At 48.4% G+C, this 14402-nt stretch overlaps 1 protein-coding gene across 1 annotated transcript in view; it reads left to right on the plus strand.

The window, feature by feature from the left end:
* The window catches only part of Snx33 (sorting nexin 33), an 11798-nt gene extending 6280 nt beyond the window's left edge, over nt 1-5518 (plus strand). Inside the window, exon 2 of the mRNA XM_008844884.3 lies at nt 3982-5518. Coding sequence (XP_008843106.1) covers nt 3982-4235 — 254 coding nt within the window. The 3' untranslated portion in view covers nt 4236-5518. The remainder of the gene's footprint in view (nt 1-3981) is intronic.
* Nucleotides 5519-14402: the final 8884 nt, after the last annotated feature.

A 14402-nucleotide genomic window follows, 5' to 3' on the forward strand; every position in this document is an offset into this window, starting at 1 on the left:
GACAGGGTCTCCCTGTAGCCCCAGCTGTCCTGGAACTCACTATGTAGACCAGGCTGGCCTTAAACTCACAGAGATCTGCCTGCCCCTGCTTCCTGAGTGCTGAGATTAAAGGCGTGCACCGCCACACCTGGCTATTTTTGAGATAGGGTCTCACTGTGTGGCCCTGGCTGGTCTAGAACTCACTATGTAGACTAGGCAGGCTTCGAACTCACAGAAATCCACCTGCTGCCGCCTCCTGAGTTCTGGGATTAAAGGCATGTGCCACCATGCCCATAATAAAGATTTATTTTATTTTTAATTGTGAGTGTTTGTGCATGTGAGTGAGGGTGCCTGCAGAGGCCAGAAGAGGGCATTGGGTTCCCTGGTTTTGGAGTTAAAGATGGTTGTGACGTGGGTTCTGGGAATGAAACTTTGATCCTTTGCAAGAGCAACAAGTGCTCTTAACCACTGAGCCATCTTTCTAGCCCCAGCTTTTTTTTTTTTTTTTTTTTTTTTTGAGACAGTGTCTCATTACGTACTCCGAGGTAGCCTCAACTCTGGATCTTCCTACCTCAGCCTCCTGAGTGCTGGAATAACAGGCATGGGCCACCATGCTTGGTCCACTTAGGCTATTTATTTATTTATTTTGATCTTTTTGAGACAGGGTCTCCCTGTAGCCCCAACTGGCCTGGAACTCGCCATGTAGACCAGGCTGGCCTTGAACTCACAGAGATCCGCCTGCCTCTGCCTCCCAAGTGCTGGGATTAAAGGCGTGTACTATAATGCCTGGCAAAGCTATTTATTTTTATCATTACTTTTTTGAGAAAGAGTTTCATGTAATTAGGCAGGCCTCAAACTGGAGCTTGTTATGTAGCAAGGGCTGACTTTGAACTCCTGATGTTCCTGCTTCTACTCCCCAAGTGTTAGAATGACAGGTGTGTGCCACCACACCCAGCCCTCCTAGGCTTTTATAACAGAGAATTGTATTGCTACGGGTCACCATGGGCTGGTACTTGCTGTGGCTTTATGGATAGAAAAGCAGTTTGTGGTCTAGGGAGATGGCTAAGTAGGTAAAATGGTTTCTGTGTAAGTATGAGGATCTGAGTTTGAATCCCGAGAATCCATATAAAAGCTGGGCTGTAGTTAATCCTAATGTTCCTATGATGAGACAGGGAGTGAAGACAGGAGACTGCCCCCAGGAGTTTGTGGGCAAGCTAGCCTGGGATACACAGCAGCAAACAATAAAGAAGAGACACTTGTTTTAAGCAGGATAAAAGGTGAGGACTAACACCCAAAGTTGTCTTCTGACTGCCACATGTGTACCCTGGCACACTCACATGCCCATACTTCACATGAACTTACTTGTGTGTGTACACATACACACACACACAGAAACACACACAAACACACACACACACACACACACATCATACACAGAAAAAGGCAGTTTGCATACCAAAGCACATAGCATCCTAAATCCTAGTTTATGGCAGGTGCAAGCCTCAGCATTTTACACATATTAGATCCATGAAACTTCAGTTACTATAGGGCCAGTGCTGTTAATGTCCTAATTTATAGATGTGGAAACTCTTAAGACACTGTGCTGTTATGAGCAGTTGCAGCCACATCACATCTAATACCACCTGCTCCATTTGACAGAGGTGACACCTGTAGCCCAAGCAGAGCAGTGGTCTTCAGAAGGTGTCATGGCAGGGACTTGGACTCAGACCTCCTGCCTCCAACTTAGAGTGGGTGGTAAGCACCTTCATGAGGTAGAGGCAGGATGGCTTGAGGTGGGAGCTTGGGAGCTTAGGAAATACAGCTGGGACCCTGGGGCCCTGAAGCTGGTAGGCTCCAAGTCCTCTTTTCCCATTCCTGGGACACAACCTTCCAAGGCAGATGGCAACCCTGGTAGATCTCAAGTTGAGTACTAAGTAGAATATACGGGTGTACTTGACAGGCCTAATGCCTAGCCTTCCGGGTAGGACTCCTTAGCTTTCACTGGTCCTGGCCCCAGAACTGAGTCACCAGGTGGAGGAGTGGTGGAGAGCAGGGTGGTGCCTCTGCCTTTCCCCACCCCTCTGAAGTCTTTGCAACTCCAGCCCTGCCTGCTTCTGGGCACCTAACAATTCAGTAGGCTTGGGCCTACTATCTCCATCAACAAAAGGGGGTCTGAATCTTCTTCAAAGACCGTACACACAAGATGATCTTTCTTGAGTGTTGATCTACCCCCACTGCTCTTAGGCTCAGGCATGCAGGATGCAGGTAAGAGGAATCCAGGCTCCTGGATCTTTGCTTCAGGTAGGCTGTTTTCTGAAGCTTAACTCCAAGAACTTTGTTTTTTTTTTTCTTTTTTCTTGCTCTGTGGGGCCTTCTTGAATTTTTTTATTTTTTTGTCTTTTTGAGAGACGGTCTCCCTATAGTTCCAGCTGGCCTGGAACTATGTAGACCAGGCTGGCCTTGAACTCACAGAGCTTCTCCTGCCTCTGCCTCCTGAATGCTGGAATTAAAGGTGTACGCCACCACTCCCAGTCTATAGATGTAAAAAATTACAAAAAATTTTTTGAGGCAGGGTCTCACTATGTAGTCCTGGCTGGGCCTGGAGCTCACAGGGATCTGCCTGCCCTCTGCCTTCTGAGTGCTGGGATTACAGGTGTGTGCCACCTTTTTTTTTTTTTTTTTTTTATGTGTATGAGTATCTAGCCTGCTTGTGTAAAGGTGCACCTGTGTCATGAAAGAGAGAGAGAGAGAGAGAGAGAGAGAGAGAAAGTGTCAGAGCATGGATCCTGAGTATGCTGCTTCTGTGCATGGGTCAGGGGACATGCTGTCCCCACCAGTCCTTCCTACCTTCTTCATCTCCTTTGCCCTGGGGGTTCCTGTTGTCCCTTGAGGAGTGAGTGCCAGGCACAGACACACTGTCTTTTCTCAGCAACTATTCTCATTGACTTAAAGGCAAAATGAGTCAAGTACCTTTTCATTCAGAGCTAAAATTCATTAACTAATTGCTTGTTGATGCATTTCAGTTCTTCCAAAGTCGGAGCCCTGCCCAAGTTTATCTCTCTCCACTACCATCTGGTACCTGTTTATTACTATAGTCTCCTCTGCTTCCATGGGGGCAGGGGTAGGAAGTGAGCAGGGCTTGTGTGTGAGGGAGACATACCAGGTGGCCTTTGAAATGGTGTTTTAGAATCAATAGTGTGATAAGGGGCTGGGTAGCATGGGAACAGGTGACATTGGGAGGCATTCTGCCTGGGGCACTAGGGAAGCTCTGGTGTAGAAGCAGCACCTGATCTAGGCCTTGAATTATGAATAGGGATCCCCCAGGGAGAGGTAAGGTAGGAAAGAGGTGGAAGGGTTGAATGAATATGATGTCAATGTGGAAGGTACATGAGGAGGGGCCAACTCCCAGAGGTATCCAGTTTAGGGAATATTTTTGAGCACTATGGAGCAGGAGGTGGTCAGAGAGATAGTTGGGGACTGCCACAGCAGCCCAGGGTTGAGGTAAGTGAGTTTACCAGACCTGTGTCCAGATCTGCTTGGGCCAGTCCTCATTATTGGAGCTGGGGAACACAGAAGGACAGGACAGTCCCTGAACTCACCCTGCTCATAGCCCAGGCAGCCAGCCATAGAGCGTGAGAACCAAGATAGACGATATTGAGAAGCTTTGGAGGTCACAAGGTACAGGGAAGCTTTGTGATGGAGTGAGGCCAAGGCTAAAGTAGGAGCTGGCGAGGCCTGTGGTAGATGAAAGCATTTAGTAGGGCTGGTGGTGCTGTAGGTCTGGGGTGATGATGATGTATCCCCTTCAGAGGTGCTGAGGATAAGGCTATCAGGGGTCATCCTGATGGAGGCAGTCAGGTGGTTGAATCAGGGGTCTGGACTTCAGGAGTGGGCTCTGAGTGGAGCTGTTGGGTGTGTTTTTGTAGGGCTAGGGGAGTGTATAGAGAGCAACTAGAAGAGGCCTGAGCCCTAACCTGCCTGCCCTCTCCTCTATCCTGCCAGGCGCCTTTGCCAAGGTGAAGGAGAGCCAGCGCATGAGTGATGAGGGTCGCATGGCTCAGGAAGAGGCAGATGGCATTCGCAGGCGCTGCCGTGTGGTGGGCTTTGCTCTGCAGGCTGAGATGAACCACTTTCACCAGCGCCGTGAGCTCGACTTCAAGCATATGATGCAGAGCTACCTGCGCCAGCAGATCCTCTTCTACCAGCGGGTGGGCCAGCAGCTGGAGAAGACACTGCGCATGTATGACCACCTCTGACCACATATGCAGAGCCCCTTCCCACCCAGATCTAGTCACTGCAATCCACCCCTCTTCAAGACTCCCTGCTGCTAGCAGTAGCTGAGGGTGTCGGGGTGGATGAGGTAAACTGCCTGGCCCTCCTTCTAGGAGAAGAAGAAGGAACTTTTGATGAGTCACAATACCCCTGGAGTAATCTTCCCTCACTTGGTGACAGGTGAGAAGTGAGAATGGCAATGGGAGCCCTCTGGCCCAGAGCCTGGGCTGCTGTCAGTCCATAAAAGTCAGGCCTCTTTGGAACCTATGGTACACACTCTCCTGGCCACCACACCCTGTTCACATCCAGTGGATTCCATAGCCTGCTGTGGTCTTGGGTAGGACACTGGGGACCAAGACTGGGGCATGCCCATCCTGGAAGTGCCACCATTCAAGATGCTTATCAGATAATGCAGTGTGACAGGTGACTAAGTAAGGGATTTATGGAAGCTCACAGAAGGACCATAGCACTCTGCTGGTCAGGGGACACCCCATGGAGTGACATCCCCAAAGTGTCTGACAAGGACCTGCTAGACAGTAAATGGGGTAAAGGACATTTTGGGGGAAGGACCAACATGATCTTTTCTCTCCCTTATCTTTCCCAAGCCAGTTTGATGTTCTCTTCATGAGGACTGTCCTGTGTGAAAAAGCCAGAGTCCCTGGCTTTCCCTGTCCTATCGACTCCTCTGCAGGAGGGGCTGCAGGCCAACTTCCTCCTGTAAGCCTTGCCCTCTACTGCTGACTCCCTGCTTTCCCTTGGCTGGGGGACTATCCAGCATCCTTCCTTCTCTGGGCTCAAGGTGCCAAGATAAGCCATGGAGCACAGGGCTCTGGAAGGCATTCCTAAAAGTTACCAGTTGTAACTCTCCATTCTCTAAATAGGCCCAGGTTCCAAGTTCTCAGACACCGCAGCCTGGTCATCCAGAATCCTTCCCATTGCACAGTGGGAGCCAGAAAGGAAGAAACTGGCATGACTTGAGGTCTCCTGCTCTTGGCCAGCTCCACTGGTCAGGTTTTACCATCACTCACCTATGTTTACATCTTCTAGGGGTTACTGCCCGCTCCCCAAGGCCAGGGTGTGGCCCAACAGCACATGTGGGGGAAGCTGACCTTGCCCCCCCTGCCTTCCTGGGAAGTCATGGTCTTCTCCTGGCTACCACTGCTTGACTCTTTTTCTTGATAAACCTTTTACAGTTAATATAACAAAAGCATGTCTTTTATGTTTGGATCCTGGAAATGGTTAAAAGTGGGGACAAACAGAACCTGAACTGCCTGACTGGACTAGATTTGGTGGTCTACACAACTTCAAAAGGCTGGAGCAAGTCAGAGGCTGGTTCTATGTCCTATGCTGGTCAGAGGCAGTAGAGGTGGTCCCAGCCCTCCAGCTGGCTGCACTGCCTCTCAGACCTGGGAGTCCGTGTGTGTGTGTGTGTGTGTGTGTGTGTGTGTGTGTGTGTTTATGTGTATATTCAGACATATAATTTTAAATCTAGGCTCCACATAGAGGCTGGTTCTATGTCCTATGCTGGTCAGAGGCAGTAGAGGTGGTCCCAGCCCTCCAGCTGGCTGCACTGCCTCTCAGACCTGGGAGTCCGTGTGTGTGTGTGTGTGTGTGTGTGTGTGTGTGTGTGTGTCTATATACATATTCGTGGTGGGGGGGGAGGTGCACATGAAGGCCAGAGGTCAGTGTCAGGTATGTCTTCCTCAATTGCTCTCCACTTTTTAAAAGTTGGGTTTTTTTTGTTTTGTTTGTTTGTTATTGTTTGAGATAGTGTCTCCCTGTATTCCCAGCTGGCCTGGAGGACTCCCTGTATAGACCAGACTGGCCTCCATTTCACAGAGATCCATCTGCCTCTGCCTCCTGAGTGCTGGTATTAAAGGAGTATGCCACTGGGGCCTGGCTCTTCTACCTTATTTTAATTTTTAAAATTTATTTATTTTTTTTTTATGTGTATGTGTTCATCTGCAAGCATATGAGTATACCCATGTTGTACAATGCCCACAGAGGCCAGAATAGGGCTTTGGATACCCTGGAACTGGAGTTACGGACTGTTAGCCATCATGTGGGTCCTGGGAACCGAACCCAGGTCCTTTACAAGAGCAGCTAGTGCTCTTAACCGCTGAACCATCTCCCCAGCCCCTCCACTTTATTTTTTGAGACAGAGTCTCTCATGGTCCTGGAACTTATCGATTTGGCTAGGCTGTTAGGTCAGCAAACTCTAGGGATCCTCCTGTCTCTTGCTTTTCCAGTGCCTCCCGTGTGCTACCACTCCTGGCTTTCTACATACACAGATGCTAGGGATCTGAACTCAGGTCTTCATGCTTATGCTGCAAGCACTTTATTGACTGAGCCATTTTGTCAGCCTCTTCCTCATCTTGAAATGGGTGGTGTCTTGTGCAAAGGTTCCAGGTACCATGCTGTCTGTGTGCTGGGGGTTGTAGGAGAAAGGTATAGGGAACCATTCTGGCATTGTCCCTGGAAAGCTCCAGTCCAGGACAGGGGAGGCAGAGATTTGGTTAGTCCTGGGTGCCCAGCCCTATGGTGGCTCCTACTTTGGAACCTACAGAGGACTTGAGTTGTGCCCTTGAGAATGTCCTGCTCTGCATGACCAAGAAATGTGCCTTAGCAGGGGAGGGAAGAGTGCTGGTGAACTGTGGTCCTCTTTTAGAGGCCTTGGGGTCTGGTGTGGGGATTCTTCCAGGGTCAGTGTTACCAGAGAAGGCTTTGGTCCCCAGAACTCATAGTAAGTAGCGAGGTAAGGAATGGGCCCCATTTAGGCCATAGTGTCCTTAGGGGAACTTTTGGAATGTGTTCCCTTGGCTTTGGGTCAAAATTAGGTCAGATTTGGGACTTTCTGAGGAGTTTTCCCCTCCCTGTCTGCCTTCCTTCATTGTCTTACTATGCCAGGGACTTCTAATTTGTAACGTTTTTTCATCTTTGACCTCCATATGTCCAGGATGGGGTAGAGCTCCTTCCTGAGGTCCTCTGCAATGTTCCTCTTAACCCATGATGCCTGGAAAGCCCCCTGCTAACACTTCCTGCCCTAGGGAATAGTGTTGACCTCTTGTGTCCCTTTGCTGGAAAGGGGCCACCTTTCATTGTTGTCATCCTGAGGGTTGGGTCTCAGAGGGGCTTGGACCTAGGAGACGAGTCAGAAGAAAGTGAAGGCTAGTGTTAAGTCAGACATGTTCCAGGTATCCTGAGGTCTCTAGCTGATGGCAGGTGTTATGTGGAGTGGGGATTGGAGATGTTACAGGTCCTCTCTTTGGTTTCTTTCTATCTGTGTGTTTGGGTGAATTTGGGATTGTTCTGAGCTGAGCATAGTGTCCCTTAACAAGAGACTGGGGGGAGTACTGGTTGGGGGGGCATGCTGTGATGGCAGAGCTTGTTGGCCTTAGTCACACGCCAGGCAGATGTTCCAGACTGAGCAGGGCCCAGCTGCCTCCAGTTTCCTCCCTCACTTTTCTCTGAGGGGTTGGAAAACAAGGCCTCTCTTTCTGTCCTTCTACCAGAACCTGGGATGGGGGTGGGGGACCCTTGGGTTCCCAATCTTGGCCTAGTCCTGGAAAAGGAGTCTGTTTTGTGGTCTCATGTATAGACTGGGGATAGAGGCAGACCTGAGAGCCTGCATCCTGTCTCTTCCTGGATACAGGAAGGCTATGAGCCTCTGTGACACTGAGTGGAGCAGAGCCAAGCCTGGGGGAGCCAGGTGGGCCCTGCAGCCTTGTTAGCCACATTGTCATCCGCTTTGTCTGTGCAGGCTCAAGCACACAGTCCCTTGGTGGTAGACATACTGCTCCAAACAGCTACAAACACAGTCACACTGCTTCCTCATGGGTGACATGTGCCCACTCATACACGTGTTCTTGTACTCATATGGTGTGCACCTTGGCCACACTGCCATTCACTATCCAGCGATGGCTGTATATGCATTGCCATCAGTTCTTAGATCTGTCTCAGCCACTTTGTTATACAGTCACGCCACAGTCCTGGGTGTACAATAACAACTTCTCACAGCCAGAGTCACACATGTACACAAGCATGGTGCCTCCTGGACTGGACATGTGCCACATTCTGGACCCCTTGGTTAACTCCTTGGAGATTTTGGAGAACTTTGAGGGACAAGCCCAGAGGGCCAGGTGTTCCTGGGGGCATTTAGAGCAAGTGAACTGAGAAGTCTGGTGGTTTAGTCAGGATCAACCTGCAGCACCAAGTTCAACTTCTCATTGTATAAACAGTGGCTCTGAGTCTTAGATGGTGGTATCTGGCCACCTCACCCAGCAGGGTGGGGGGTCCTCTGGGGCCAGAGCCCAGCTCTGGGCAGGCTAGCCTGGTCTGTTTACACTAAGCTAGTCTTTGTTGCCCAAGCTGCTCCAAAAGCCCCTGGCTGAATCCACCCACCATAGCTCCAGGTTTTGGAGCATCTCCTGACTGCAGCTTGCTGAGGTAGTATCTATGGGAGCAGAAGCTAGGATGTGGTGGGCAGGGCCCCAGCCTGGGTGGAAGGAACATTCCTGCACCAGGTCCTCCCAGAGCATGCGGGGACTGGACCCGCCCTGCCTGCCTGCCTGCCCGCTGACTCAGACCTCCAGGAGCCAAGCCCACACTGCTCCCCCACCCATCCCAACCTGCTTCCCTACCACTGCCCTCCAGCTCCCTTCTCCACCCCTGGATCAGGAGAAGACTGTGAACCCTGGCAAGACCACGGGAAAAGTCAAAACTTACCATCCCCAGCTCAGAAGCTGATTATGAGACCCAAGCCCAAGGATCAATGTGGTTCAACACAAACCTTTTTCTTTTGGTTTTGTTTTGTTTGTTATACCCCAATGCAGCCCAGTCTGTTTAAAAAGCCTCATATGGCTGTGGCCTCCTCATTCTGCACATCAGTCTTAGTCAGCATCTCCATTTTATTATTTCAGAGACTGAGACTTGGCCAAAGGGAAGATGGACTTGCCTAGGCAGGGCTGGACTCGAATCCAGCTCTGGCTTCATTCCTTAAAGGTGTACTGATGAATTCACTGAGGTCTAAAGGAAGGGGCAGGGGAGCAGATCTCTGCCTCAGGAGTGTGAAGGAATAAGGGGCTGGCTGACTTACCTGCTGCTGAAATGTGAGAGGGCTTGGAGGATTGGGGGAGGCCCAGTAGCCCCCAGGGATTAAATCTAAAGCCAACATGACAACATGAGTAAGGAGGGTAATTTCATTTTCCTCCCTTGCTTTTTTTTTTGTCTTTTTGAGTCAGGGTCTCCTTATAGCCCCAGCTAGCCTGGAACTTGCTATGTAGATCAGACAGGCCTTGAACTGATAGAGATCTGCCTGCCTCTGCCTCTCAAGTGCTAGGATTAAAGGCATGCACCACCACACCCGGCATCATAATCTTAATATTGTAGCTCAGATTGGCCTTGAACTCACAGAAATCCTCCTGTCTTAACCTCTTGAGTAGTGGGATTGCAGGTATGAACCACCATGACCAGTGTAGACTGCCTTAGATTTCTCTCTATTTTCCTACATGGAAGAAAAATAATCTCAAATAATTTGGGGAATCATCCTTTTCCTAGGGTTGCATATAAGTTTTGGAGTTGGCACATTAGAAGACCTTTTGTAGGCCCTTGGCCCACTACCTTTTAGAGGCTAAATTCCACTTATTCAAATTTGCCTATGTGCTACATTAAAGGATTAAGTTTACACTTTTACTACTTGTTCTGTCTTGTAGAGATTTAATTTAAAAATCGATTAATTTTTTTTTTTTGCCTGGTGTGGTGATGCATGCCTTTAATCCCAACACTCAGGATGCAGAAACAGACAGATCTCTGTGAATTCAATGCTAGTTGAATCTACATAGTGAGTTACAGGCCTGCCCATGGTTACATAGTGGGTCCCTGTCTCAAAAAAAAAAAAAAAAAAAAAAACTATATATTTTTTGATTTTGGCCTTTGCTGCTGCTGCTGCTCCTTCTCTTCCTCCTCCTCTTCTTCCTCCTCTTCCTTTTCCGTACTTTTCTTCCCTGGATGCCAGTGATGTTGGCTGATTCCTGTAGAGCTGACCCTGGCACTGAGTTTGCAGGTAGCTCTGGTGGCATTGGTCCTCCCCTCCTGCCTTCTACTACCTGCTCCCTTGATGCCCATCCTGAGGCTCTATGGGTTTGGTTCTTTTTCTTCATTTTAGTGCTCAGAGCTCCTTGGTGGGTGGCAAAAGTCTCTCCTGTAGCCTGTGGCCCCTCCTGTGGCTCGTAGTCATCACTTTATAGCATGAAAGGCTCTTGGGGGCTGTTAACACCCCATGCAATTCTTTGTCATCTCACTGTTTCCTTAGGATTCTTCACCTGAGAAATGGGTATAGGTTAAGTCCCACTCCCCTTGGATCTCAACCTCCCTGAGGCATCCACTCTTGCCCAGGTCAGCCCGTGGTGGACACTGGATGGCAATTATTTCACAAACACCCAAGAGATGATCAGCATCATTTTATAGAGGATGAACAAGGGAGGTGCTTGAGCAGCCAGGAACAGGGTGAGACAGTACCTAGCATGGACCACCTGTGCTGAGAGGCACATGGCTGATAACTGGGGCAAGAGTTGGAAGCTGGCTGAAGTATGGAAGGACTCAAACTCCCTTGCTGCTTTTTGTCAGGAGTGCTCTTAGTAGAGGCAATGTGAGGCTCTACCATACAATCCTGCTACCCCACAGGCAACAGTAGATGCTGGCCCTTTTCCCTCCACCACCAGAGGCAGGACTGCAGAGCAAGAGACTGAGCCGAGCACAAATCCTACCCAGGTGTACTTACTGCTTCCGTTTCCCCATTTTTACCTTGGAGTTCCAGATTGCTGTTGGGAGGATTCCATGAGCAAACATATCCGATGGGCAGAGCCAGCAGAGCAAGGCCTCTTCAAGGAGTGGCTGAGATTTTTAGCTTTGGGCGCAGCCAGAGGAGCTCTTGAGAGAGGCAATTCTAAGAATCCTAGAACTCGGCTTCCTAGGTGAGAAGACAAATTGGGTAAGCCCTGGAAGGCCACAAGTGACAGAGTCCCCTACCATTCCCAGGCCTTGGGCTCTGATCCATATTGCCACACTGTCTCTATGGTGTGCAGCCTCCTGGCACCTTAAGGTTCATTGGTCAAAGTGGGAGGGGCTTTGGGGCCATTGGCTAGCACATGTGCCAGCACATACTGTAGCGTATACCTCAGGAGTTAAGAGATCCAGACTCACATCCAGGTCTCTCATGGATACATTCATGGGGTGACCACTGGCAAAATCACCACTCAGTCTCAGTTTCCCCCATCAGTCCAGCCAAGGTTGTGATTATAAGGATCACAAGTTCAGAAGTGTGGGCATTGTTATTGTTCCAGGTGTGTTGTGTCCCCAGGCAGCCCCAGCTGTTAGTTTGCAGTCTTACTGTGTGCTAGGCCTTGGACTAAATCCTGCCCAAGTTACATCACTGTTTAGATGGTCTGCCAACATTTGCCAGCAGACAGTGGCTTAGGACTGAGTCATTTGTGTGAGACATCTAGCTTCCCTGTGTAACTTGGATTGTGTTTGTCTGTGCTAAGGCTGTGACTTCATGTCAGCAGGTAGAAGGGCAGAGAGCTTATCCCACAGACAGTGCTGAGCAAATATTTGTTGAATGATCATTTTCTATAGAGCCAGGTAAAGCCAGAGAGGGAAGCTGAGGCAGGAGAATTATTGTGAGTTTGAAGCCAGACTGGAATATACAGTGAATTCTAGGCCACCATCCTGGACTCTATAGCAAGATCCTGCCTCAAACAAACCCCCACAAACAAACAGAAAGAACAAACAAAAAAATAACTGTGGGTAGTCTCTTCTCCTGGAGCCAATAGGAGCAGTGAGAACTGTCAGGGAGAGCTGAGACAGAGCTCCTGTGGGTGCTGAAGCTAAGCTGGAGAGGTAGGATAGTGACTCTGGGACATCCATGGAGAAGAGAGGGACAGGAAAGGTGGCTTCCAGACATCTGGAGTGTGTGCATTTATTTGTGTGGTTTGTGTACCTGCATGTATGTCCTGATAGTGACACTTAGTGCCTCCTGGCATTTGGCCACACAGCTTCTTGTTCCCCATCTTGGAAAAGGCAACTCCATACCCTGGAGCTGAGGCCCAACCTTGAAATCATACTTTGCTCTTTTCTTGATCTTACACTCCACACCACATCCAAGAGCAAAGCCTCAAAAGAAATCCCAAACTGAGGCTTTTAGTACCTGGTCACTAGCTTGCCTGGACTGATACAAGAGGCTATAAGCTCTTTTTCTTTTTCTTGCTCCCTTTTGGCCTAACAGAACTTTAACAGTCATATTCCAAATCAAACCATGTCTCTCTATACTCAGGGTAGACCCCAGCTGCCCCCTCAATCCTCAGTGTCCCTTCTGATCTCTCCTTGAGCCCCTCTCCCTTTGTTCTTGTAACTGCAGACTGACCAGTCTGTTTGTGGTCCCCTCTTCCATGTTTGCTGGTATCTCAAGTTCTTTGCGTTTGCTGTCCTGTCTGGAATGTTCTTTCCCCAAATTCGTGTGTGTGTGTGTGTGTGTGTGTGTGTGTGTGTGTGTGTGTGATTTACGCCTGTTAAATCAGTCTTTTGTTGTTTTGTTTTGGGAAAAGATCTTTTTTACTTTTTTATTTTGTATGTATGAGTGTTTTGCCTACAGGTATGTAAGTGCACCCTTGCCTGCAATGCCTATGGATGCCAACAGAGGTGTCAGAGCCCCTGGAACTGGAGTTACAGATGATTGTTAGCCAGCCACCTCTCCAGGCCCTTGAGACAAGGTCTTATATAGGCCAAGCTGGTTTCAAACTCACTATATAACCAAGACTGGCCTCGAATTCCTGATCTCCCTATCTCTACCTCCTAAGTGCTGAATTATGAGTGTTCATCATTGTGATTAAATCCTACTTTCCTTGAACATCTAATCTAAGAAGACTTCCTAGACTCTCTGTCCCCTTACCCTGCCTTAAAAAAAAACTTATTACCAACTGTAATTATTATTTAAAAATTTTTTCAATGTTTATTATTTTTATTTTATGTATATGCATGTATTGCCTGCATGTAGGTAAGTGCACCCATGTCATGAAATGCCCGCGGAGGACAATAGAAGCTGTCAGATCCCCTGGAACTGAAGCTACAGACGGTTGTTAGCTGCCATGTGGGTTCTGGGATTCGAACCTGGATCTTCTGCAAGAACAGTCAGTGTTCTTAACTGCTGAGCTATCTCTCCAGCCCCCAACTGTAATTACTTATCATCTTATATTTAGAAAAACTTCAAGCACAAAAATGGAGAAACTTGTATAATAGGGTCCCTAGGCCCATTCTTCAGCTTCATAGTGATTAACCAATCTTTTTTTTTTGGGTCAGGGTCTCCCTGAAGCCCTAGCTGGCCTGGAACCAGTGATATAGGCCAGGCTGGCTTTGATTTCACAGAGCTCTTCCTGCCTCTGCCTCCTGAGTACTATGCCAATCTTTTATCTTTTCCACATCCTATGCTTTTGAGCAAACTCCAGACATTTTATAATCTTATTCACAAATATTTCATTACAAAAGTTTATTTTTTGTTTATATTTCTTTATTTGAATGAATGAATGAATGAATAAATGAATTATAGACAGGGTTTCCCTATAGCCAGCTGACATGGAACTCATTATATAGCCCTGGTTGGTCTCAAACTCATGGTAATCCTCTTGCCTCAGCCTCCCAAGTGTTGGGATTATAACCATAAGCCAACTTTCCCACCTTTATTTTATTTGTTTTGCTAAATTTAATTTTATTTGTGGCCAGAATAGGAAGAACAGTTTATCAAGTACGCTGCAAGAGCCCAGTCAGCTGGGAAGTAGCTCCAGTACTTCTGAGACCATTTCTGTTTTTTTGAGTCAGGGATTTGTTGTGTAGCTCAGGCTGGCCTTGGATTCACTTTTTCCCTGCTTCAGCCTCCAAATATATCACCATAGCCAGCTTGTCAGAGTCTTTACCAACAGTGTATCAAGTACGCTGCAAGAGCCCAGTCAGCTGGGAAGTAGCTCCAGTACTTCTGAGACCATTTCTGTTTTTTTGAGTCAGGGATTTGTTGTGTAGCTCAGGCTGGCCTTGGATTCACTTTTTCCCTGCTTCAGCCTCCCAAATATGGTAGGATCAGAGGTATGAGTCACCTCTTGCAACTT

Source organism: Nannospalax galili, unplaced genomic scaffold, assembly GCF_000622305.1.
Source record: "Nannospalax galili isolate Female #2095 unplaced genomic scaffold, S.galili_v1.0 scaffold1622, whole genome shotgun sequence".
NCBI lineage: Eukaryota > Metazoa > Chordata > Mammalia > Rodentia > Spalacidae > Nannospalax > Nannospalax galili.